Source organism: Scyliorhinus canicula, chromosome 21, assembly GCF_902713615.1.
Source record: "Scyliorhinus canicula chromosome 21, sScyCan1.1, whole genome shotgun sequence".
Lineage (NCBI taxonomy): Eukaryota > Metazoa > Chordata > Chondrichthyes > Carcharhiniformes > Scyliorhinidae > Scyliorhinus > Scyliorhinus canicula.
Window position 1 is genome coordinate 37082255 of NC_052166.1, and position 24757 is coordinate 37107011.

Below are 24757 nucleotides of genomic sequence, written 5' to 3' on the forward strand. Positions count from 1 at the left end.
TGGCCACTGGTGCCAATCCACTGGAGGGAAGGGGCGGGGGACGATGTCATGGCCGGTCTGATTGCCTGGAGGAGAATGCTATTGCGGTGGAGGACGCTGGAGAAAGCGAGGGTGCCGGTGAGGGTGGGGAATGTGGCGGTCTTCAGTTGGAAAAAATTAAGTTTGCTCTTAGAGGTTCATTCATAAGGTGGAGGGTCTTCTTGTCACTATCCAAGGATTTGTTCATTGTTCATTGCCGAGGGGGGGGGGGGGGGGGGGGAGGGCGCTCATGATTAACAATGGTTAGCATTGTTGCTTCACAGCCCCAGTGCATTGGGTTCGATTCCCTGTTTGGATCACTGTCTGTGCGGAGTCTGCACGTCCTCCCCATGTCTGCACCGGTTTCCTCCCACAAATCCCGAAAGACGTGCTGTTAGGTGAATTGGACATTCTGAATTCTCCCTCTGTGTACCCGAAAAGGCACCGGAATGTGGCAACTGAGGGATTTTCACAGTAACTTCATTCCAGTGTAAATGTAAGCCTACTTGTGGCAATAAAGATTATTATTATTGATCTCCTTGAGCAAAACCCCAGGGGCGAAATTCTCCGACTCTCTGCAGGGTCGGAGAATCGCCCGGGACCGCGAAACCCCCCCCCCCCCCCCCCCCCCCCCCCACCCATGGCCGGAATTCTCCGTCACCTGGGAATTGGCGGGGGCGGGAATTGCGCCGCGCCAATCGGCGAGCCCCCTGCGGCGATTCTCCGGCCCGCGATGGGCCAAAGTCTCGCCGCTGAGACGCCTCTCCTGCCGCCATCGTTTCAACTACCTCTGGTGGCGGCGGGATTGGCGGCGCGAGCGGGCCCGTGGGATCCTGGGGTCCTGGGGGGCGCGTGGGGCGATCAGACCCCGGGGGATGCCCCCACAGTGGCCAGGCCCGCGATCGGGGCCCACCGATCGGCGGGCGGGCCAGTGCCATGGGGCACTCTTTTACTTCCACCGCCACCACGGCCTCCACCATGGCGGAGGTGGAAGAGAATCCCCCTACCGCGCATGTGCCGGTGGTGACGTCAGCGCGAACCGGCGAATGCCTTTCGGCCAGCTCCGACGCCGGCCGGCGGACGTCAAAGGCCGTTGGCGCCGGTTTTGGTGCCAGTCGGCGTGGCGCCAACCACTCCGGCGCGGGCCAACCCCTCAATGTGAGGGCTTAGCCCCTAAAGGTGCGGAGAATTCCGCACCTTTGGGGAGACCCGACGCCGAGTGCTTGGCGCCACTCCGCCACGCCAGGACCCCCCCGCCCTGCCAAGTAGGGCAGAATCCTGCCCCAGATCTGCCAACAAACCCATATGTAACCTCCGTGCCAATCGCTGAACCAGCCCTGCCTCCAATACAGCATTTACCAGATGTTGAGCATGATCCGAAATATCTATTGCAGAATATTCTGCTTTCTTTACCCCTGGCAGCAGAGACCTCCCCATCATGAAGATGTGAACCCCCGAATATACTTTATGCACTGGAGAATGAAAAGGAGAAATCCCTACCCTCGGGTGCAGAAACCGCCACGGATCCGCTCCTCCCCTCTCCTTCATGAACACTATCAATACCATTGCTACCCGGAATAGATCAACATCTTCATTTTAGACCGGTCTAACGTTAGATTCAAAACACACTTCAAATCCCCCTCCCCAAGATTAACTGGTCCATGTCCAAGTCTGGTATGGCAGCCAACATCCTCTTCACAAATGTTACGTCATCCCAGTTTGGAGCCTCCAATTGCCTTCCAGCATCCTGGTAACGAATACATAGCTACCTCCCTGATCTGCCACAACCTTCTCCACCTGAAACCGGATTATTTTATTAATTAAAATTGCTACCCCTGCTATCGAAGCCCAAGTGGAACACCTGACTCACCCAACCATTCCGAAGCCTAGTTTGGTCCCTCACCCCCAGGTGGGTCTCCTGCGAAAGCAACACATCGGACCGTAAATTCTTCAAATGAGAGAAAACTCTGGCTCGCTTCACTGGGCCCCCCAAACCCCAAATCCCAAACATTCCACATGAACAATCTAATCGGGGGTCTCTCGCCTTCCCTCACACTCAAGAGATTACTCCCTCCATTTTCCAGGCTCCTAATGCCATGGCACACCAGCTCCACCCACAGGATCAGACAAAGAAAAACCCCATCTTACCGTCAGCAATCTACCCTCCCTCCCCCCTTTCCCCCAGTCAAAAAATCCCCCAACTACTTCCTCTAAAACTATTATCTCGCGTCACCATCCCATTCACACCGAAACCTGACTGAGCATGTCCAACAGACCACAGTCTCTCCCCTCATCTTACTCCGGAAAGCTGTAGCGTACCTAGCTGGAAGATGAGTTTGCGTGTAGCTTCAGTGGAACATTGCAGCAGGCCAAGGTCAGACATGTGGGCATGGGAGCAGGGTCTTGTGTTAAAACTATCCCCAATGTCCTTAGCCCTCTCCACCCCTAAAGGCATAAACTCCTCAATGCAGAATGATAAATTTCAATTAACCATGTCTATATACAAAAAGGAAAAATATTACTACGTCCCCAAACAGTCCCTACCACCATAAAAGTCCCATTTGAACCCCTTCAGTTCAGTCCAAGTCCTTGCGCTTTAACGAAAGTTTTCCCCTCCTCCGCCCTCTCAAAGTGATCTCTGGAATTGTGCATGACTCGCAGCTTTGCCGGTACACCGCACCAAAATGCGCGCTGTCTAAAGCAGCGCTGACTATGCTCTGTTGGAGGCCGCATGCCTCTTTGCCAAATCTGCCACGACATCTTGGTATATTCGAATACTGCTGCCATCCCACTGCACGTCTCGGTTTTCTTTGGCCCATATCGGGAACCTCTCCTTCGTTCGATAGCTATGAAAGAATACTACTACAGCCGGTGGTGGTTCATTCACCCGTGGCCTCACCCAGAGCAACTGGTGGGCCCTGTCCAGCTCGTGGGGAGCATCCCTGTTCCTCCTCCCTCATCAACCTTGCAAGCGTTGCAGCAAAGTACTCAGTGAGCCTCGGGCCCTCCATCCTGTAGCCATCTAAAATGGCCCCTGCAAAGGACCATGGGAATTGTGGTCAACTTGGGGCACAGACAAGCACACAGCCTCTGTGTATTTTGCAACGAAGCCAGAGCTGACAGAAACTTGCACCTATTAAGGGTCAATCACCATTTCCCCAGGACAATAGAACTCAAATCAAGGAACGGCAACAGTAGCAGACGAACCGGCGCCACTTCCCCTTATTTTGAATGGCGTACGTGCCTGGGAACATGACAGCTAGGACCCGACCAGCCATCGAGGTATCCGCCCCGTAATTGACCAGGATCAATGAGGGTGTTCGAAACCCTATCGATCCATTCGATCTGGAGTTAGGACCTCCCCAATGAGTGAAAACCCAGGGGAATAAGAAGAACTGCAAACCGAGAGATCAGCCTCTTTTGGACCAGCCTCTGTGTGCGACCAATTGCAGCATATCAACCAGCCAAGTTTAAGGACCCGCGATAACTACCTGAAGGACGAGCCCAGCCGAGACGAACCTGACGACTTCCAACCGACACATGTGGACACAGATAAAGGCCTTATCTCCCACACAGAGCCGGTCACCCCGAAGTTAAGTAAAGGTCATCTTAGTTATTAGGTATAGTTTAGTGCATAGCCGTGTGTATTATTGCATATAGAGATAAGTCTTGTATTTATTAATAAACTGTCTTTTGAACTAATATACTGGTTGTGTGGTCATTTGGTCAATATAAGAAACAGCTTGTGGTTCACATAGAAATAAAGAAGTCAACAATATCATCCGGCAACCCCATGATCCTGATGTTTTGCCTCCTCCACCTCTTCTCCAGACCCTTGTCCTGTCCTCCACTACCAGCAGCTCAGCTTCCAGTGAGGCTGTCTGGTTACTGTGCCATGACAGGGTTCCCTCCACCGCCTTCACCATGTCACCATGTTCCCGCACTGTCATAAGAACATAGGAACCAGGAGGAGGAATAGGCTATCTGGCGCCTCGAGCCTGCTCCGCCATTTAATGAGATCATGGCTGATCTTTTGTGGACAGCTCCACTTTCCAGCGCGAGCATCATAACCCTTAAGCCCTTTATTCTTCAAAAAACGATCTATCTTTATCTTAAAAACATTACATGAAGGAGCCTCAACTGCTTCACTGGGCAAGGAATTTTCTAGATTCACAACCCTTTGGGTGAAGAGGTTCCTCCTAAGCTCAGTCCTAAATGTACTTCCCCCTATTTTGAGGCTATGCCCCCTAGTTCTGCTTTCACCCGCCAGTGGAAACAACTTGCTCGCATCTATCCTATCTATTCCCTTCATAATTTTATATGTTTCTATAAGATCCCCCTCATCCTTCTAAATTCCAACGAGTACAGTCCCAGTCTACTCAACCTCTCCTCGTAATCCAACCCCTTCAGCTCGGGGATTAACCTAGTGAATTTCCTCTGCACATCCTACAGTGCCAGTACGTACTGTCTCAGAGGTCTTCCCCATTCCTCCTTTATCGAGCCCAATGTATCCTCCACCAACCTTTTGACGGTCTCTCATCTCCCTCCCTTGCCTCTCAAAATGCTTGCCGAATTCTCTCTCAAATACGGCTGCCGTAACCTCCATCACCTTATCCACTGTAATAGGTGCAGCCTAATAGGTGCAGCCCCAGCCAACGAGCTTGCCTCCACCATCCAATAGGCTCCGCACACACCTCCGCTCCTCTGAAGGGCTATCGCTCACACCCTTCTTCCAGTCTTCCTTTTTTGCAGCCTTTTGCATCTTCTTGTGAAGAACTATTAAATGGGGTGGGTCAGTCCACAATCTGCCCCCGGGAACTGAGCTAAAAGGACTAAAACCCGAAGACTCTGGCGGGAGCTACCTTGCATGCAACCTCCTTCTACATACTTCTACAGACCACCACTGAAAGTCGGGTCAACCCTGTCCCACCCTTGGCAGGGGACAACTAGGCTGTGGCTATGACCCCACATTGCTTTTCCATGTCCATTCATGGGCACCATGTTGTTACTTACGGTGGATGTACACTCAAAGTGGCCGGACATCTATGAAATGAAGGCCACAACTTCTTTGACAACTATAGAAAAGTTAAGGAAAGCCATGGTTTGCCGAAGGTGTTTTCCGGCAAGCACAGTTCCATAGTCCAGGAAATGCAGTGGGGTGGAGGTGGGGGGGGGGGGTTCCTGCTGGGCCACCCAAAAAAAAAAACAAAGCGCCGTTAAATAGTGGGGTACTTCCCGCGGCTTGTACTGCCAGGAATGACTCCTCGATTCCTGCCCAGAACGGACTTTTTGTTTTGGCTAGATCACAGTCTAATGCTTCTATTTTCTCCCCCTCCCTCTTCCTCTTTTGCAAATGCTGTCAAAGGCTTGTCAATCTTTCATTTTCAAGAGCTGAAAAAGGCTTGGTCCAAAACACTGAGTCATACATCCTCTCTAAGGTGTGTCCTGTATTTCTGGTTTCAGTTCCTAATTCGCAGAGTTGTTATGCTTATTATTTGTACAATTAAAGAGAACTGGAAGAATGCATATAAATCATAACACCATGGCTACAGGCAGAGTAAAACTCATTACACTTCACGTCAACAATGTGCACAAAGATCCAAACACGTTTCATGTGGTGACCCTTACATAAAACATATAAAACATAGAGAGGCATTAATCTGATCTCATGTTGTACTCAAGCACGAGTCCTCTATTTTAGGAGAAAATAGGAATAAATTAAGTAAAAATATTTGTCTGGTTTCTCTGTCGGTGGGATCCTCCGTTTTGCTGGCAGCGCACTCACACTCGTGGATTTACCGACCTTGTGAGGGTGCCCACAATGGGAAACCCCATTGGCCAGCTGCCGGGACGGAGAATCCCGCTGCCGGCAGAGAATCCCGCCACCTGTTTCCCACTGATTTCTGAACACGAAAAACTGCTTCCAATCCCCATCACCTCCTATTTAATATTATGATCTACATGTTTAAATAGTTTGCAACTTCTCCGTTCCCCTTTCTCTGCAACATCTTCTCTCCCCTACCCGACTACAATCTGCTGCGTTGTCCCATCTCTCTGTTCATTTCACCTCTTGCCATACTCATTTTTCTGTCACCATAGAAAAATGGAAAATAGGAGCAGGAGGGGGCCATTCAGCCCTCGTGCCAACTCTGCCATTCGTTATGATCATGGCTGATCATCCAACTCAATAGCCTAATCCAGTTTCTCCCCCAAATCCTTTGATCCCCTTCGCCTAAAGTGCTACATCTTCCTGTTTCTTGAAAACATGCAATGTGTTGGCCTCAACTATTTCCTGTGGTAACAAATTCCATAGGCCAACCTCTGGGTGAAGAAATTTCTTGTCATCTCTGTCCTAAATGGTCTACCTCAATCTGTGATGCCTGTTCTGGACACACCCACCATTGGCAACATCTTTCCTGTCTACCCTGTCTAGTCCTGTTGGAATTTTATAGATTTCTATGCTATCCCCCCCCTCTCATTCTTCTGAACTCCAGAGAATACAATCCTAACCAATTCAATCACTCCTCATACATCAGTCCCGCCATCCCAGGAATCAGTCTGGTAAACCTTTGTTGCACTTCCTCCTGAGCAAGAACATTCTTCCTCAGTTAAGGAAACCAAAACTGCACATATTTCAGATGTGGCCTCACCAAGGCCCTGTATAATTGCAGCAAGGGATCCTTGCTCCTGTAGTCAAATCCTCTTGTTATGAAGGCTAGCATCATTTGCCTCCATTGCCGCCTGCTGTAGCTGCATGCCTACCTTCAGTGACTGGTGTAGTAAGACACCCAGGCCTTGTTTCACATTCCCCTCTCCAATCGTATGGCCATTCTGATAATAGTCTGTCTTCTCATTTTTGCTACCAAAGTAGATAACCTTGCATTTCTCCATTATACTGCACCTGCCATTCATTTGCCCAGTCACTCAACTTGTTCAAATCACACTGAAGGACCTCTGCAACCTCCTCACAGCTCACCCTTCCACTTAACTTGGTGTCATCTGCAAATTTGGAGATATTACATTTTGTTCTCTCATTTAAATCATTAGAATATATTGTGAATAGCTGGTGTCCTCGCACTGATTCCTACGGTATCCCACTAGTCACTGCCTGCTAATTGGAAAAAGACCCGTTCATTCCTACTCTTTGTTTCCAGTCTGCCAACTAGTTTTCTATCCAACTCAATACACTACCCCTAATCCCATGCGTTTTAATATTACATACTAATCTCTTATGCGGGAGTTTGTCAAAACCGTCTGAAAGTCCAAATATATCACATCCACTGGCTCCCCTCATCAGCTCTACTAGTTACATCCTCGAAGAATTCCAGTAGATTTGTCAAGCAATATTGCCTCTTCATAAATCCATGCTGTCTCTGTCTGATCCTGCCACTATGTTCTAAGTGCTCTGCTATAAAATCTTTGATAATGAATTCTAGAATTTTCCTCACTACCGATGTCAGGCTTACTGGTCTACAATTCCGTTTTCTTTCTATCTCCTTTTTTAAATAGTGGTGTTATATTAGCTACCCTCCAATCTGCAGGAACTGTTCCAGAGTCTATAGAATCCTGGATGATGACCACCAATGCATTCACTATTTCTAGAGGCGGCAACCACACCTGGTCGCTGCCATCGTGACCACGGCGTGAGATGCCCGTTTGGGGCTTGTGGGGGGCCTTAGAGGGGACTGAGCACCACGACCGTGCTCAGGAGGGGACAGGCCTGCGATCGGTGCCAACCGATTGTCGGGCCGGCGTCTCAATGGGACGCACTCTTTCCCCTCCGCCGCCCCGCAAGATCAAGCCGCCACGTCTTGCGGCAGAGGGTAAGACGGCAACCGTCCCCAACTGCAGTTCTTACCTGCCTGAGGGAGGTAACATTCAGTCGGGACTTTTAGGGCAGGGTTGTTCTCGACTTCTTGGCCAGTGGACTGGGGCTGCCACTGCTCTGTCAAATGCTCGCCAAGCGCTCAGAAGAAAAGCGGTGAAAAATCTGGCAGCATGACATTCCAATTCTTTCTCAACTCCTGACATCGAGTTAAAAGAGACATTAGAGGAAAATTTCACGAATTAAGGCAGTTATCTCTGACATCAGGGTCGGGATTCACTGTCGGCAGGATCCCCCGCTTCGTTTCGCTGGCACCGCACTCATGCCCGCGGATTTCCTGAGAGCATGGGGGTTGGCCACAATGGGAAACCCCATGGGCCAGCTGCCAGGACAGAGGATCCCACTGCTGGCAGGGGTGCGCCACTCTGTGCCAGAAAACACGTCTGGCGGGACAGAGAATCTCGCTCCAGGTATTTTGACAGGGCAACAAGGGAAGAACAGAGCAAACCGAATACTTAAAAGGAAAGGAAGGTAGTTGGATTTAACGAAGTCAAGGCCATCCCTGACATGCCAGAACAAAATGGTCAACTGAAGATTCATAACGTGAGAATTCAAATCTAAATTTAAGAGCGGAAACTAATGTTCTGAAACATTCACATTTCTCTCGTACAACCCTGTCATGACGCTAATGAATAAAACTATTTTTAAAAATTAGGTTGAATGTACTGTTGAAGTGAACATGCACCTTTAACATTCATCCATCAGATAATAATCAAACCCTTCAGGGTGAATATTTAAGGCATCTCAGCAAAATGAATCAACTCACAACCTTCTGTAACTTCAGCAGATGTTTGTAAGTTTATTTGGTGCACAGGTATTTGAAACATGATTGGACATCATTTACAAAAGTCATTGAGAACTTATTACATGCCAATATCTCAAAGCTATTCTTTTCTCAGATTGCTATTTTGACATTTACACAGCTATGCTCAGCATGTTAGTAATGTTGCTTCAAAAATGGTTATCAGAAGTTGCTCCATCCTGCCTGTTAACTTTACGGATTTTTCTTATGCACGTCAGCAGAAAGAAGCAAGCGTCAATACAGGGTACAGAAACCATGATGGAGGTCATGTGGCACAGCGGGTGGTGCCCCTGCCTCTGAGCCAGATGCTCATGGTTCGAGTCCCACCCAGGACTTGATGGCCAAGGAAGGTGCGTTCATAATGCGACCAAACTGGTTGAGTGTTAACCTGCAGAATTCTCCCCAAAAACGACAGTAGCTGGCGGTAAGAGTGGGAGCGACACCTGGCCAGCCATGCTTGGTGCGGTGTGGCAACCCTCAAGCTGTAGGCCTCAGGCAACAGGAGAAACTAGCTATGGAAACTGCTGAATAGACATTGACATAATAAGCAAAATACTTGAATCTGAAACAAGGACAGAGGGCGCTGGAAAACCTCAGCTAGTATGTGAGCATCAGGAGATAAACAGAGTTAAGGTTTTGTGTTCTTTGAGTCTTCATTGATGTGTTATCTGTGCTGGTCTAACAACGACTGCAACTGGATGCAGTAAAACGAGAAACAGGCTTCCGACACAGGAGATGGTCCAACACTGTTTTATTGAACCTGTTGATTACTGTACATAATCTGCTGTGGGTTGACACTCTATTAACCTAACTGATAACCTCCTACTAGCTTGACCAGACTAGCTCTCTACCACATGGTGATGACTGACGTTCATTGGCCTGTGCACTGCGACTATCTCCCTAGCCGTGTCCTGTGAGAGAGAGAGAGCCTTAATGCCTTGTGGGCTTTATAGTGGTGGAGTCCTGTCTGGTGATTGGTTGTTCTGTGTCGAGTGTGTTCATTGGTTATGCTGTGTGCCAATCACTGCCTGTCTGCATCTCATGATATGCATGAGTGGATATTATGGCATCGCCCCCTTTTAAAATAAATTTTGGAACGTGACTGTATATGCATGCATAACTATGTACAAGTGGGGAATGAATGAACATATGTACATGGGAAGGTGTCTATCATGCAGACACAGAGCAAACTGAACAAAATTTACAAGATTTAAGTCTATAGATTCAGTCTTTGTGGTGGGCGACGAATTCTTGTCGATCGCCACAGAGATGGAGGGGGGGGGAATGGTGGCACCTGGACAGGCGGGATGGCTGCCATCTCGGTGGCCTTGTGGACAGATGGGATCGCTGCCAAATCGGTGGCCTCGTGGTGCAAGACGTCTGGAGGAAGCATGATGGCATGCGGAGAAGTGCAGTCAGGTGATGGGCAGGGAACTTTACGCAGCGCCCTCCTGTTGCGCCGTAAAATGGAGCCATCAGCCATTTGGACAACGAAAGACCTGGGAGCAGCCTGTCTGACGACAACAGCTGGGGCTGACCAACCTCCCTCAGGCAGCTGAACACGAACAACATTGTCTCGAGCCAGCGCAGGCATTTCCGTGGCATGAGCATCATACGTGATCTTTTGCTGGTCCCTGGATCGCTGCACCTTCTGCAGCAGAGTGAGGTGGTCAATGTCGGGAACATGGATAGCTGGAACAGTCCTCAAGTTGCGGTTCATGAGCAACTGCGCCTGAGGCAAACCAGTCGACAGAGGGGTTGCCCTGTATGCCAATAGCGCCAGGTAGAAATCCGAGGCTGAGCCTGCAGCCTTGCACAGCAACCGCTTGACAATATGGACCCCTTTCTCGGGCTTCCTATTTGTTTGCGGGTAATGGGGACTGGATGTGATCTGACTAAAGTGGTAGGATCGTGCAAAGTCGGACCACTCTTGGCTGTAGAAATATGGACCGTTGTCACTCATTACCGTGAGTGGTATCCCATGCCTGGCAAACGTCTCTTTGCAGGCTTTTATGATGGACTTGGACGTGAGGTCCGACAGTTTCACCACTTCCAGGTAGCTGGAAAAGTAGTCGACCAGGAGCACGTAATCACGCCCATTGGCGCGAAAGAGGTCTATCCCCACCTTGGACCATGGAGAGGTCACAATCTCATGCTGTTGCAGCATTTCCTTGGGCTGAGCTGGTTAGAATTTCTGGCATGTTGTGCAGTTGAGGACAGTGTTGACAATGTCCTGGCTGATGCCAGGCCAGTAAACTGCCTGCCGAGCTCTGCGTCAAAATTTCTCGACCCCCAGGTGACCTGTCTGAGCACCATGTTTTGCATGCTTTGGGGAATGATGATTCTATCTAGTTTAAGAAGGATCCCCTCAACAACCGTCAGCTCATTCTTAACGTTGAAGAACTGGGGGCACTGCCCCTTTTGCCAGCCATGGGCGAGGGGCTTCATCACGCGCTGCAGCAGTAATTCAGTGGCTGGGAGGTTTCTGGCACACAGCTGCACCTGTGCTTCAATGTGGCGAATGAAGTCGCCCTGTTCACACGGCGTGGTGATGGATGAGGATAGAGCATCCACGACGATCAGCTCCTTACCCGGTGTGTAAACGAGTTCGAAGACATACCGCGGAGACGAAGAAGAATTCGCTGCAGCCGAGGTGTCATGTCATTTAAATCCTTTTGGATTATGTGGACTAAAGGCCTGTGGTCTGTTTCCACCGTGAACTTTGGCAGGCCGTATAGATAGTCTGGAGACCCAAGCACTCCTTTTCGATCTGGGCATACCGTTGTTCGGTTGGTGTCATGGCCCTGGATGCGTATGCCACTGGAGCCCAGGACAAAGAGTCGTCTTGCTGGAGAAGCACTGCCCCAATGCCATCCTGGCTTGCGTCTGTGGATATCTTGGTATCTTTGGTTGGGTCAAAGAATGCCAGTACTGGGGCTGTGGTGAGCTTTGCCTTCAGCTCAAGCCACTCCGCTTGATGTGCGGGAAGCCACTGGAACATGATCAACTTTTTTACGAGATGCCGGAGGGCTGTGGTGTGGGATGCCATGTTGGGAATGAATTTCCCGAGAAAATTCATCATCCCGAGGAAACGGAGGACCGCCTTTTTGTCCTCTGGGGTCTTCATGACATTGATTGCCAGCAGCTTGTCAGCGTCAGGTTGCACACCGTGCTGTGAAATGTGGTCACCCAGAAACTTGATAGCGGACCTACCAAATGAACGTTTGGCCCTGTTGAGCTGGAGGCCGTTTTCATGAATCCACTGGAAAACTTGTTTGAAGCGAGCGATGTGATCCTCGGGCGTCATGGACCAGATGATCACGTCGTCCACATAGACTCGCACCCCCTGCATACCCTCCATCATTTGCTCCATTATGCGATGAAATACTTCGGAAGCTGATATGATACCAAAAGGCATGCGGTTGTAGCAATACCTGCCGGACAGAGTGTTAAACGTGCACAGCATCCGACTGGATTCGTCCAGCTTTATCTGCCAGAACCCACAGGAGGCATCCAGCTTGGTAAAGAGTTTGGCATGAGCCATCTCACAGGTTAACTCTTCACGCTTTGGGATCGGGGAGTGCTCGTGCATGATGTTGCGATCAGGTCTTTGGGATCAATGCAAATGCGGAGTTCACCAGAGGGCTTCTTGACGCAGACCATGGAGCTGACCCAGTCTGTTGGTTCCGTGACCTTTGAGATGATACCCTGGTCTTGGAGCTCTCATAGCTGCATTTTCAGACGATCCTTGAGAGGAGCCGGACCCGGTGCGATGCATGGATGACTGGGATGGCATTCGGTTTGAGCAATATCTTGTAATGATATGGGAGCATGGCAAATCCATCAAACACGTTGTGGTATTGCGTGAGAATGTCATCTATCTCAGCCTGCAGATTTACATTGGGCGAGGCAGTCGCCAGTGTCGAGGACATGGCATGGATGGGCTGGACCAGATTTAGGAGTTTGCATGCGCGAGCACCAAGCAGGGATGCCTTGTCAGGCCGGACAATCTCGAATTGTAACGTCGCTTTGATTGCCTTGTGAGATACACCTAGCTGACACGATCAATTGACAGCTATGGCATTGCCATTGTAGTCAAGGAGCTGGCAGGCTGGTGGAAGAATGCTAGGTTGGTCTCGGATGCTGTCGAGGTCTGACTGTGATATGAGGTTTGCAGATGCGCCAGTGTCCAATTTAAATCGGATGCGAGACTGGTAAACCATGATGACAGCACACCACTCGTCGTCAGGATCCACAGTGAGGATTGAAAGGTGGTTTGCAGGCACGATGGAGGCCAGCTCGCGCGTGTTGATTATGCCCACCCGGTATGGAGACTCGAGGCAGTCAACATCGGGGTCCGTTGGGCTGTCGGGATTCGAATCCTGCATGCCTTGTTGTATGCAGCGGACACGTCTGTGCTGCAGCTGGGATCGCTGGCTGGTGGTTGGTGGAGTGGACCGGCATAAGGCCGTGTAATGCCCAGGCTTTCCACACTGTAGACATCGCCTTCCTTTGGCTGGATATTGCTGCTTTAAATGGGCGGAGCCACAATTTGGACACGTCATGACGCTGACGTCAGCCCGTTCTGTGCGCCATCGCGCATGCGCAGTGCGGTCGGCCGACGTTCGCACTGTGCATCGGGGTCTTCAGCCTTGTCGTCTACCCGGTCGTGGTGCGCATGCCTAGGGACCCTGGAAAAGCGTGTGAAACGGCCATTCTCCTTGATGCTCAGGCCTTGCATTTTTGCGATGGCCTGCACCCTTTCTGCCTCGTGGGAGGATAGTTTTGCATTTTCTGCTGCCCTGATGCGGGAGTAACGATTCCTGGCATGCCCATGGACAACGCACGTTTCGGTTGCGACAGAGAGGGTCAACTGTTTGATTTTGAGGAGCTGCTCCCACAGGGAGTCGGACTGGACCCAGAAAACGATCTGATCCCAGATCATGGAATCAGCCGTCGAGTCATAATTACATGGCTGCGCCAGGATGCGGAGATGGGTCAAGAAGGACTGAAAAGGTTCATCCTTACCCTGAAGCCTCTGTTGGAAGATGTACTGTTCAAAGCTCTCATTCTCCTCAATGTCGCAGTGGTTGTCGAATTTCAGCAGAACCGTCTTGAACTTCGTCTTGTCTTCGCCATCGGCAAACGTGAGCGAGTTATAGATGTGGATGGCGTGGTTCCCCACAGTCGGCAGGAACAGCGCGATCTTTCGGGCATCCGATGCTGCCTTGAGGTTAGCGGCCTCGATATACATGAGGAACTTCTGTTTGAAGACTTTCTAGTTGGGGCCGAGGTTGCCAGAGATCTGGAGTTGCGGTGGAGGTTGGATCTTTTCCATACCGCTGCATGCTGGTCTTTGCAGATTCACTCGAGGTAGGTTCGTTAGAGTTAATAGCACTCTGGTACCATGATGTGCTGGTCTAACATCGACTGCAACTGGATGCAGTAAAACGAGAAACAGGCTTCCGACACAGGAGATGGTCCAACACTGTTTTATTGAACCTGGTGATTGCTGTACATTATCTGCTGTGGGTTGACACTCTATTAACCTAACTGATAACCTCCTACTAGCTTGACCAGACTAGCTCTCTACCACATGGTGATGACTGACGTTCATTGGCCTGTGCCCTGCGACTATCTCCCTAGCCTTGTCCTGTGAGAGAGGGAGGGTCTTAATGCCCTGTGGGTTTTATAGTGGTGGTGTCCTGTCGGGTGATTGGTTGTTCTGTGTCGTGTGTGTTCATTGGTTATTCTAATGTGTCAATCACTGCCTGTCTGCATCTCATGATATACATGAGTGGATATTATGACATTCATCAGAACTGAAGGGAGGGAGAACATGTTAATTCTGTAGAAACTATAACAGAATGTTGCAACTTTAAGAACAAAAGAAGGATAGCCTGGTTTGGGGTGTGGGGTTATACATACATGGGATAAATTGCAGCCTTCAGGATTCAACATTTAATTGGGCAACTTTAGATATTAAACTTTCTCCTCCATCTTAAAAGTCCCTTTTTTTTACATATCCCACACATGTATTGCTTCAATGCAACCAACCACCCCCTCACTCCCACACGAGGCTATCTGTCCTTTGTTCTTAAAGTTGATACTTTTTGCTGCACTTTATACAAATCTAACACATTCTCCCTCCCTTCAGTACTGACAAAGAGCCAAAGGACTAGAAACGCTAACTCTGTTTCTCTCATGGCAAACCTGCTGAGTTTTCCCAGCATCCTCTATTGTCATATGTCTAACTGCCGTGTGCACCATTGGGTGTGAGAAGAAAAACAACAACAGAAACAATGAAATATAAATTCCAGCCTTAACTTTTAGCTTCTGCCTTACTTCTCCACTAGTTATCCCCCAAAATGACCCACAGACCCACAAGAGGTAATTCTGACTTTGGGCAATAATGTAAATGGGACAATATCCAATCATTTGTCGGTTATAAATTGAAGTCAATGGAAAGTAAAATCTAGAGAGGCATAGAATGGTGGCTGAAGAGATATTATATATTTAACACTATCACTGATATCATACACACTGTTTGCATTTAGGAGCCTGAAATCTTCCACAGCTTCTTGGTTATTCATAGAAACTAGTTTTGGTAGTTGTTTTAAATGAAAACTATTAAGTGCATAAAAGCTTTATAAAATGAAATAGAGGAGACTCAGTTAGGGGTCATTTAAATACCCCAGAGCAGATCGTACCCAGTCTGTTTTGAACTTGCCTACTTGGCTTCAATGAAGATCGGATGTGGGTACATAATCAATCTACTCTCAGCGATGGGGGAGGAGGGTTCATTGAAAACTTTTAAGAAGATTGTATTTCTCCATTTTAACAAGGTTTATATTTTTAACTCAAATGCATCAGATTGCCGGGGTCTTGGGAAACCTGGGTAGGTAAAAGGAGGCAACAAGGCTTGATTCATCAGTTAAGTGCCTTTACAGCATTGCTGGAGAGGCAACAGGCGCAGCATTATTTCCTACAGGCCTGATAGATTTAACGTTTAAAGTCTCTCTCCCACATTAGTGATCTCCTCTGATCCTATCATCACTGATACCCCCAATCCTTTCTCAATCTCCCCGCGATCTCTCAGTTTGCCACCCCACCAACTGAATCTCCTGATATCACCTCCTCCATTCCCCCCTACCCAACCCCCACAAACTTCTTCCACCATCTTGTCAATGCCCACACTCAACCCTGCGATCTGTCAGCTTCGCTAAAGCCCCCACATTCACCCTCGACCCCTGCAATTATCCATCTTTCCCAAACACACTTTATCTGCCCAATCCCTTCCTTCATCACGTTAAACTACAAATACCTTGGTGGCAGCCATTTCTGGAATCTTTCTTGCCTGAAAGGGCTGAGAAGTAAAAGAAGTACATACGCTGTGGAATCAAACTTTTAAAGTTTTTGGGGAAAGCCCATACTTCTGGAGTTTCTCAACTTTCCACACTCTGAAACCCGACCCTGATAAATATCAGAGGTAGCCAGCCTCACTCAAAACCGTAGCACCCAGAAAACCTACATGCCTTTCATCCACAGCCTCTGAAACAATTAACTAAATGCAGAATGTCTAGATATGGCGCCGCCCTTATCAATGCTAAGTATGCTGGGGAAGATTTCTTTTCTGCAGTATGTGTGGTGACATTCAAAATGAACTTGTTTGCATTTGCAATTTGAACACACAGAGTGGAGAGAGGAAATATTTGACAAAATGCTTTTAGATTGCAGCATACACTAATACATATGTAGAATACCGTGTACAGTTTTCGTTCCCATATTTAAGGAAAGATTTACTTCCATTGGAGGCTGTGCAACAGAGGAGGTTTTCTAGGATGATGATGCCGGGTAGGGAGGGACCACCATATGAGGAAAGATTAAACAGATTTTGCAGCATTTTCCATCCCGCCACGTCCATTTTCTGGTGCGACGCCCCCCCCGCTGACAGCGGGATTCTCCATCCCTGCAGCCGTCCAATGGAGTTTCCCATTGTGGGCACCCACACGCAGCTGGGAAATCCGCGGGCATGAGTGAGCTGCTGGCAAAACGGAGGTCCCGCTGAGGGAGAATCCAGTTCATTGGGTTTGCACTTCTTGGAGATCAGAAGAATGAGAGGTTATATGATGGAAACACGCAAGATTCTCAGGGGATTAGACAAGGTAAATATTGGAAGGAAGTTTCTACTCATGAAAGAGTGTAGAACCAGAGGGCATAGTCGCAGAATAAAGGGGTGCTCATTTCAGATGGATTTGAGGAAGAATTTCTTCTCTCAAAGAATGGTGGATCTTTGGAATCCTTTACCCCAGGAAGCTGTGGAGGCCGAGTCCTTGCACATTTTTAAGGCTGAGGTCGATAGGTTTTTAATCAGTAGGGGGATGAAGGCTCGCGGAAAGAAGGCAGGAAAGTGGACTGAGTGAGTGTTAGATCAGCTGTGATCTTATTAAATGGCGAAGCTGGCTCGAGGGGCTGAATGGCCTGCTCCTGTTCCTATTTCTTATGGTCTTAAAGAAAGAATTTGCATTTAAGCAGCGACGTTTACCACCATGGCAGAAACAATCACAGCTAATGATATGATGTTCTTTTGAAGCACGTAAAATAAGAAATGTTTAGATCTATTGCAGTCGCCTGGTTATGATAGATTCATTTAAAGGCACGTGGTTGTTTTGAAGCAAAATATAGTTCGAAGCCCCAGGATAGTTATTTATGGGTTCATGGGACGTTGGCATCGCTGGCTGGATGACATTTATTGCCCATCCCTAATTGCCCCTGAAGAGGCAGTTAAGAGTCAACATTGCTGTGGATCTGGAGTCACATGTAGATTTTCATTCTAAGGACATGAGTGAACCAGATAAGCTTTTCCAACAATGTCATCATGGACAGATTTTTATTGAATTCAAATTTTCCCATTGATAGCGGCAGGATTTGAACCTGGGACCCCAGATCATTACTCTGGGTCCCTGGATTACTAGTCCAGTGACAATGCCATTATACCACCGCCTCTCCTGATTTCCTATGACTACAACTGCAGCAGAAACATTTCAGTGTCTAAGCAGTGGGTCTTGCTGTTGCAATTGAAGTATCTGCACGGGAACTTGGATTGCACTGTTTGCAATGACACCTGAATAGACTTAGAGTTCCTTTGAAAGCTTCTTGAAATTTCCGACTGGAAAACCAGTAGAGTAGAGGATCGAGGCAACAGTTCACATTGGCTAGCACAATAGACGCATAATAAATATTTTCGATCTTATAAAGCCACTGGCACTTCTCAGGATGCGACTGTTGCACTATGACACCAACTAAACGCGAGACTTGTACCGGCAAGCAGCAAACAAGGAATATAACCAGAGACACGGCAATCATTCCCATTGATTTCACCTTCATCGCTGATCTCTTCGAAAGGCTGGTATCCATTTTGACTATATAAAATCCAAGTAAACTATAGCAAGTGACCGAAACCATAAATGGGATGATGAAGCCAGGGAATATATTGACCATGCTCCATGTGAAGTATACAAATGACATTTCAGTTTGGTGTATACGTAAGCATTGGGTAACATTGCTCATTTCAGATGTTTTGAGGATAAAAAAGAATGGCAATGCGTTAATAAAGAGGAAAACCCATACGCCAATGCAAATTGCTTTCATAAACCGTTGATTCTTAAAAATACTGTGTTCAGTCAGGCGCACGACCGTGATATATCTATGCAAACTCACCAAGGTGAGAAAGTAGATGCTGCCGTACATGTGTATGAATAATAAGAACACTTTTAGCTGACAGAGGAACTGTCCAAAGGGCCAATGATTCGCCATTGAGAAGTAGATAATCATAAGTGGTGCCGCTGGAGCAATGCTAATGTCCGATAAAGCCAGATTAAACTGGATGATCATTCCGGTTTTCCATTTTTTGAAGCGAAACCAAAACGTATAAAGGCTTAAGGCACTCAGAACAAAACCAATCATAAAAACCACACCTAGAAAAGTAGGGATGAAAATAACCAGCTTCTGAGGTTTGCATGCAGGATTACTGATTGAAGTATTGAAGGTCATTGTTTTGCATTGAGAGTAGCAGAGCTGTCACATCAGGTCCCTCGGTTCATTTACCTAGGAATATAAGCAAACACACATATTTCAATTGAAATGCAAAATTGCAACCACTGCAGTGTTTTGAAATGCACATTAAATATAAAATTAGAAATGTGGATCAACCCTGGGTGTACCTTCCCAGATGCAGATAAGATTGGCCTGGAATCGCCTGGAATTGATGCTCAATCTCTAGGTCATTGCTGTGTGCATCCCTGGAGAAAAATCACAGGGAGGTTTAAAAGGGATTGTTTGTCTTTTTCCTTTTCTTTGAACATTTCTCTTTTACCAGATACAAAACTATTTGGCTGACAGACATGCATGAATGGGGAGGCAGTGGCATAGAGTAGTGGTATTGTCGCTGGACTAGAAATCCAGAGACCCAGGGTTTCTGAGGACCAGGGCCCGGTTTCTCCCCTACCCGGCGGGGCGTGGGTCCTGGCGTGATGGAGTGGTGCGAACCACTCCAGCGTCGGGCCGCCCCAAATGTGCGGATGTCTCCGCACCTTTAGGGGCCAAGCCCTGCCATTGAGGGGCTGGGCCCACGCTGGAGTGGTTGGCGCTCTGCTGGCTGGCATGGAAGGCCTTTGGTGCCACACCAGCCGGGGTCGAAGGGACTTCGCCGGCCAGCGGAAGTCCGCGCATGCGCCGGAGCATCAGCGGCTGCTGACGTCATCCCCGCGTATGCACAGTGGAGGGGGTCACTTCTGCCTCCGCCATGGTGAAGACTATGGCGAAGGTGGAAGGAAAAGAGTGCCCCCAGGGCACAGGCCCCCCCCCCCCCCACCAATCGGTGGGCCCTGATCGCGGGCCAGGCCACCGTGGTCGGCACCCACCTGGGGCCAGATCGCTCCGTGCCCCCACCAGGACCCCGGAGCCTGCCCGCACCGCCTGCTCCCACCGGTAAGGTAGGTGGTTTGATCCACGCCGGCGGGAGAGGCTTGACAGCGGTAGGACTTCGGCCCATCGCAGGCTGGAGAGTCACCGGGGGGGGGGCTTGCTGACAGGCGCGGAGCGATTCCCACCCCTGCTGAATCTCCGGTGCCGGAGAATTCAGGACACGGCGGGGGTCGGAGACTCCCGCCCCAGGTTTCGAATCCCACCATGGCAGATGGTGGAATTTAAACTCAATAAAATATCTGGAATTATTCTCGTGATACGTTTGACGTTAAAAAAAATCATCTGGCTAACTAATGTCCTTTAGGGAAGAGCAATCCGCCAACCTTACCTGGTCTGACTTACATGTGACCCCAGAGACTCCAGACCCACCGCAATGTGGTTGACTCTTAATTGGCCCAGCAAGCCACTCAGTTCTATGAAACCACGAAAAAGGAATGAAAACGGATAGACCCAGGCATTGAAAATGACAAGGACAAACACAGCCCGGTCGACCCTGCTAAGTCCTCCTTACCAACATCTGGGGCCTCGTGCCAACGTTAGGAGAGCTGTCTCAGAGACTAATTAAGCAACAGTCTGACAGTCATATGCATAGAGTCATACCTTACAGACAATGTCCCAGACACCACCATCACCATTCTTTGGTATGTCCCGTCTCGCTATCAGGACAGAGGTGGCAGCACAGTGGTATACAGTCCGGAGTCAACATCGACTCTGGACCCCATGAGGTCCCATGGCTTCAGGTTAAGCATGGGCAAGGAAACCTTCTCCTGATTACCACATACTGTCCACCATCAGCTAATGAATCAGTACTCCCTCCATGTTGAACACCACTTGGATGAAGCACTAAGGGTGGCAAGGGCACAGAAAATGCTCTGGGTGGGGGACTTCTACCAAGAATGGCTTGGTACCACCACAGACTGGGCTTGCCGGGTTCTAAAGTAACTGCTAGACTGGGACTGCAGCATGTGGAAATACTTGCCCTCATCCTCACCAACCTGCCTGCTGCAGATGCCTCTGTCCATGTCAGTATCAGTAGAAGTGACCACCGCACAGTCCCTGTGGAGACAAAGTCCCGTCTTTACATTGAGGATCCCTCCATTGTGTTGTGTCGCACTACCACCGTGCTAAATGGAAAAGACTTTGAACAGATCTAGCAACTCAAGTGTGGGCATCCATGAGGTGCTGTGGGCCATCAGCAGCAGCAGAATTTTACTTAACCACGATCTGCGAACTCTTGGCCTGGCATATCTCCCACTCTACCATTACAACCAAGCCAGGGGATCAACCCTGGTTCAAGGAAGACTGCAGGAGAGCATGGCAGGAGAAACAAAATGAGGTGTCAACCTGGTGAAGCTACAACACAGGACTACTTGTGTGCCAAACAGCATAAGCAGCGAGTAATAGACAGTTATTCGATTCCACAACGACGCATCAGATCTAAGCTCTGCAGTCCTGCCACATCCAGCCGTGAATGGTGGTGGCCAATTGAACAACTCACTGAAGAAGGAGGTTCCACAAATATCCCCATCCTCATTGCACATCTGTGCAAAAGACAAAGCTGAAGCATTCGTAACAATCTTCAGCCAGAAGGTCTGTGTGGATGATCCGTCTTGGTCTCCTCTGGAAGTCCCCAGCATCACAGATACTAGTCTTCAACCAATACAATTCACTCCACGTGATATCAAAAAATGGCTGAAGGCACTGGATACTGAAAAGGCTATGGGCCCGGACAATATTTCAGCAATAGTATTGAAGACCTGTGCTCCAGAACTTGCTGCACCCCTAGCCAAGCTGTTCCAGTACAGTCACAACACTGGCATCTACCCGGCAATGTGGAAAATTGCCCAGGTTTGTCCTGTACACAGGAAACAGGACAAATCCAACACAACCAATTACCGCCCTATCAGTCTACTCTCCATCAGCAGCAAAGTGATGGAAGGAGTCAGCAACAGTGCTATCAAGTGGCACTTACTCAGCAATAACCTGCTCACGGATGCTCAGTTTGGGTTCCATCAGGTTCACTCAGTTCCTGACCTCATTAAAGACTTGGTTCAAATATGGAAAAAAGAGCTGAATGCAGAGGTGAGGTGAGTGAATTTTTAAAAATTCATTTTCTGGATGTGGCATTGCTGGTTAGGCTAGCATTTATTGCCCGTCCCTAATTGCCTTTCAGAAGGTGGTGGTAACTGCCTTCTTGAACCACAGCAGTCCTTGAGGTGTAGGTACACGCACTGTGCTGTTAGGGAGGGAGTTCCAGGACTTTGCCCCAGCGACAGTGAAGGAACGGCAATATATTTCCAAGTTTTGGTGCTGTGACTTGGAGTGGAACCTCCAGGTGGTGAGGTTCCAGGGATATGCAGCTCTTGTCCTTCTAGATGAACTTCTTGTGGGTTTGGAACAAAGAAAGGTACAGCACAAGAACAGGCCCTTCGGCCCTCCAAGCCTGCGCCGACCATGCTATCCGTCTAAACTAAAATCTTCTACACTTCTGGGGTCCATATCCCTCTTTCCCATTCTCTCTGAGGTGCTCTCTCAGGAACCTTGGTGAGTTACTGCAGCTTATCTTATAGATGGTACACACGGCTGCCACTGTTCGTCGGTGGTAGAGGGTTTTTAAATGTCCTGCACTGGTAGCCACAGTATTAATGTGGCTAGTCCAGTTCAGTTTCTGATCATCAATGGTAACCCCCAGGATGTTGATTGTGGGGGATTGAGCGATGGCAATACCATTGAATAGCTAGGAACCCTATGGCATTAACTCACCTCCTGAGCCCCTCCAAAGCCTGTCCGCCATCTACAAGGCTCAAGTCAGGAGTGTAATGGAATACTCTCCACTGGTCTGGATGAGTGCAGCTCCAAAAACACTTAAGAAGCTCAACACCATCCAGAACAAAGCAGCCTGCTTGATTGCTCCCTCTTCCACAAATATTCAAACCCTCCAGCACCGCGAACTGTTGGCAGCCGTGTTTACCATCTACAAGATGCACTGCAGGAACTCGCCAAGGTTCCTTAAGCAGCACCTACCAAACCCATGACCGCTACCTTCTAGAGGGACAAGAGCAGCAGATACCAGGGAACCCCACCACCTAGAGGGTCCCCTCCAAGTCACAGCATCCTGACTCGGAAATATATTGCTGTTCCTTTACTATCGCTGGGTCAAAATCCTGGAACTCCCTCGCTAACAACATTGTGGGTGTACCTACACCTCAAGACTGCAGAGGTTCAAGAGGGCAACTCACCACCACCTTCTGCAGGGCAACCAGGGATGGGCAATAAATGCTGGCCTAGCCAGGGACACCCACATTCTGTAAAATTAATTTTTTTCAATTGGCGAAGAAAGATAGTTTATCACAAGGATGAATGTGTTCACCGACTAATGAAAGAGCATGGGGGTAAGAGATGTGATGAAATCTCCTGGAGCACAATTAATCACAGTTATCGAACCAAGATTTGGGGGAAATCATTTAGGTTTTGTTGGTTAAACCGTGTTTAGGTAATAGCACCATAGTTCTCGTGAATAAATTGGATAGAGCTTGCCCTGTAGTTGGCGCTGATTTCCGAATCACATTTGAGTCAAGATCCAAATAATAAAATGGAAAGACAATAAAGCAAGACATTGGGGGCGGGATTCTCTTGATCCTGAGGCTAAGTGTTGATGCCGTCAGAAACGCAGTTGTGTATTGCGACGGCGTCAACAGGCCCCCATGAGCAGCTATTCCGAGCCCTATTCGGAGAATCGACTGACCGGTGTTGTGGCGGCGTCGCACGATTCGCTCCTGGCCCGGCGATTCTCCGGCCCGGCGTGGGGCTGAGGGAATCCCGCCCAGGCTTTCTACTGAGGAGCTTTGCATTACATCTAGCTTAACCACACTATTGAGTGTAAAATGAAAAGAAAAATTCCGTTTCCAGATTATCCTCGAGTTGAAGGAATAAAAGTTGAATTGTATACCTGATGAGATGGTTTTTGCGTTCCTTGTATGCATTATAGTACAGCCATGACACTTCAACCCTAACTGTGTCTGTACAGAAACATGAACCCAAGAAAAACATCTCTACAAAGTGTTTCAACTTGCTGGGCATCTGGGTTCTGTTGAAAGCGAGGTAAACAAAATCAATCACTTGCGGTGAAGGAAAAATTGCATTTATGTAACCTGATACAGTATAACCTTGGGATGATCTAACAAATCCCAAAGAGCTTTTGAGGTGCAGTCTCTGCCATAATGCAGAAAACACAAGCAGCCAATTTGCACACGCACATCCCCTGCAAACAGCATTGTCTGTTTTTGTAAGGGATGCAATGTGAGGTCCAATGTGAGGTCTACCTCCCTCACACCAGGCTCACTTGGGATTGGACCTAGGGTCCCATTTAGGTCAGGTTGGTGAGCCAACGTTGCCAGCTGGACACCACGGACATATCACCAGCGAAAAGGATTTGGATTTCTGACAGTTCCGTTGCATTAGCAACCCTCGGGGATGTTATGCGGGGAAGGGGGCGTGGTTTCAAGGGGCTGGGGGAATGATGCAAGCAATCAGGAGAGCGAGAAATGGGGGAAAACAAATGGCCTTCTACCCTGCAGTGGGGCTCTCTGACTTCACATCCAAGTAAGTACCTTTCCATTTTAAGATGGGCCACATGGAGACGGTATTTTCATGAACACAGCTGGGCTAACGTTGGATATGGTCAATTCTAGAATGAAAATTTCAAAGAGGCTTTGGTTGAGCCCCCAATTTGTGGATGCTTATCCGAACATTGATTTCATGCACGGGCAATGGTTAATTCTTCTCCTGCCGTCCCCAGTATGGTGGGCACTGTACTTCCCGCGCATAATGAGTGCACACTTTCTACCCACTATATCATAGAATCATCGAATTGTGGAATTTACAGTGCAGAAGGAGGCCATTCAGCCCGTTGAATCAGCACCGGCCCTTGGAAAGAGCATCCTACTTAAGCCCACACCTCCACCATATCCCCGTAACCCAGTAACCCCACCTAACCTTTCTTGGACACTAAGGGGCAATTTATCCACCTAACCTGCACATCTTTGGACTGTGGGAGGAAACCGGAG

The 24757-nt window shown here is 48.6% G+C and overlaps 1 protein-coding gene across 3 annotated transcripts in view; it reads right to left on the reverse strand.

The window, feature by feature from the left end:
- LOC119955832 (cysteinyl leukotriene receptor 1) overlaps window positions 1-24757 on the reverse strand; it is a 60427-nt gene that overhangs the window by 11720 nt on the left and 23950 nt on the right. The window contains exons 3-4 of one of the 3 annotated variants that reach the window (XR_005458536.1): window positions 18929-19006; window positions 18683-18812 (exon numbers count right to left, since the gene is read on the reverse strand). Coding sequence is in view for 2 of the 3 variants with exons in the window: in XM_038782427.1 (XP_038638355.1) it covers window positions 17757-18758 (1002 nt within the window). In the remaining variant the exon portion in view is untranslated. Of the gene's footprint in view, window positions 1-17574; window positions 18813-18928; window positions 19007-24757 lie in introns of those variants that run through there. The other 2 variants (XM_038782427.1, XM_038782428.1) reach the window with 2 other exon arrangements.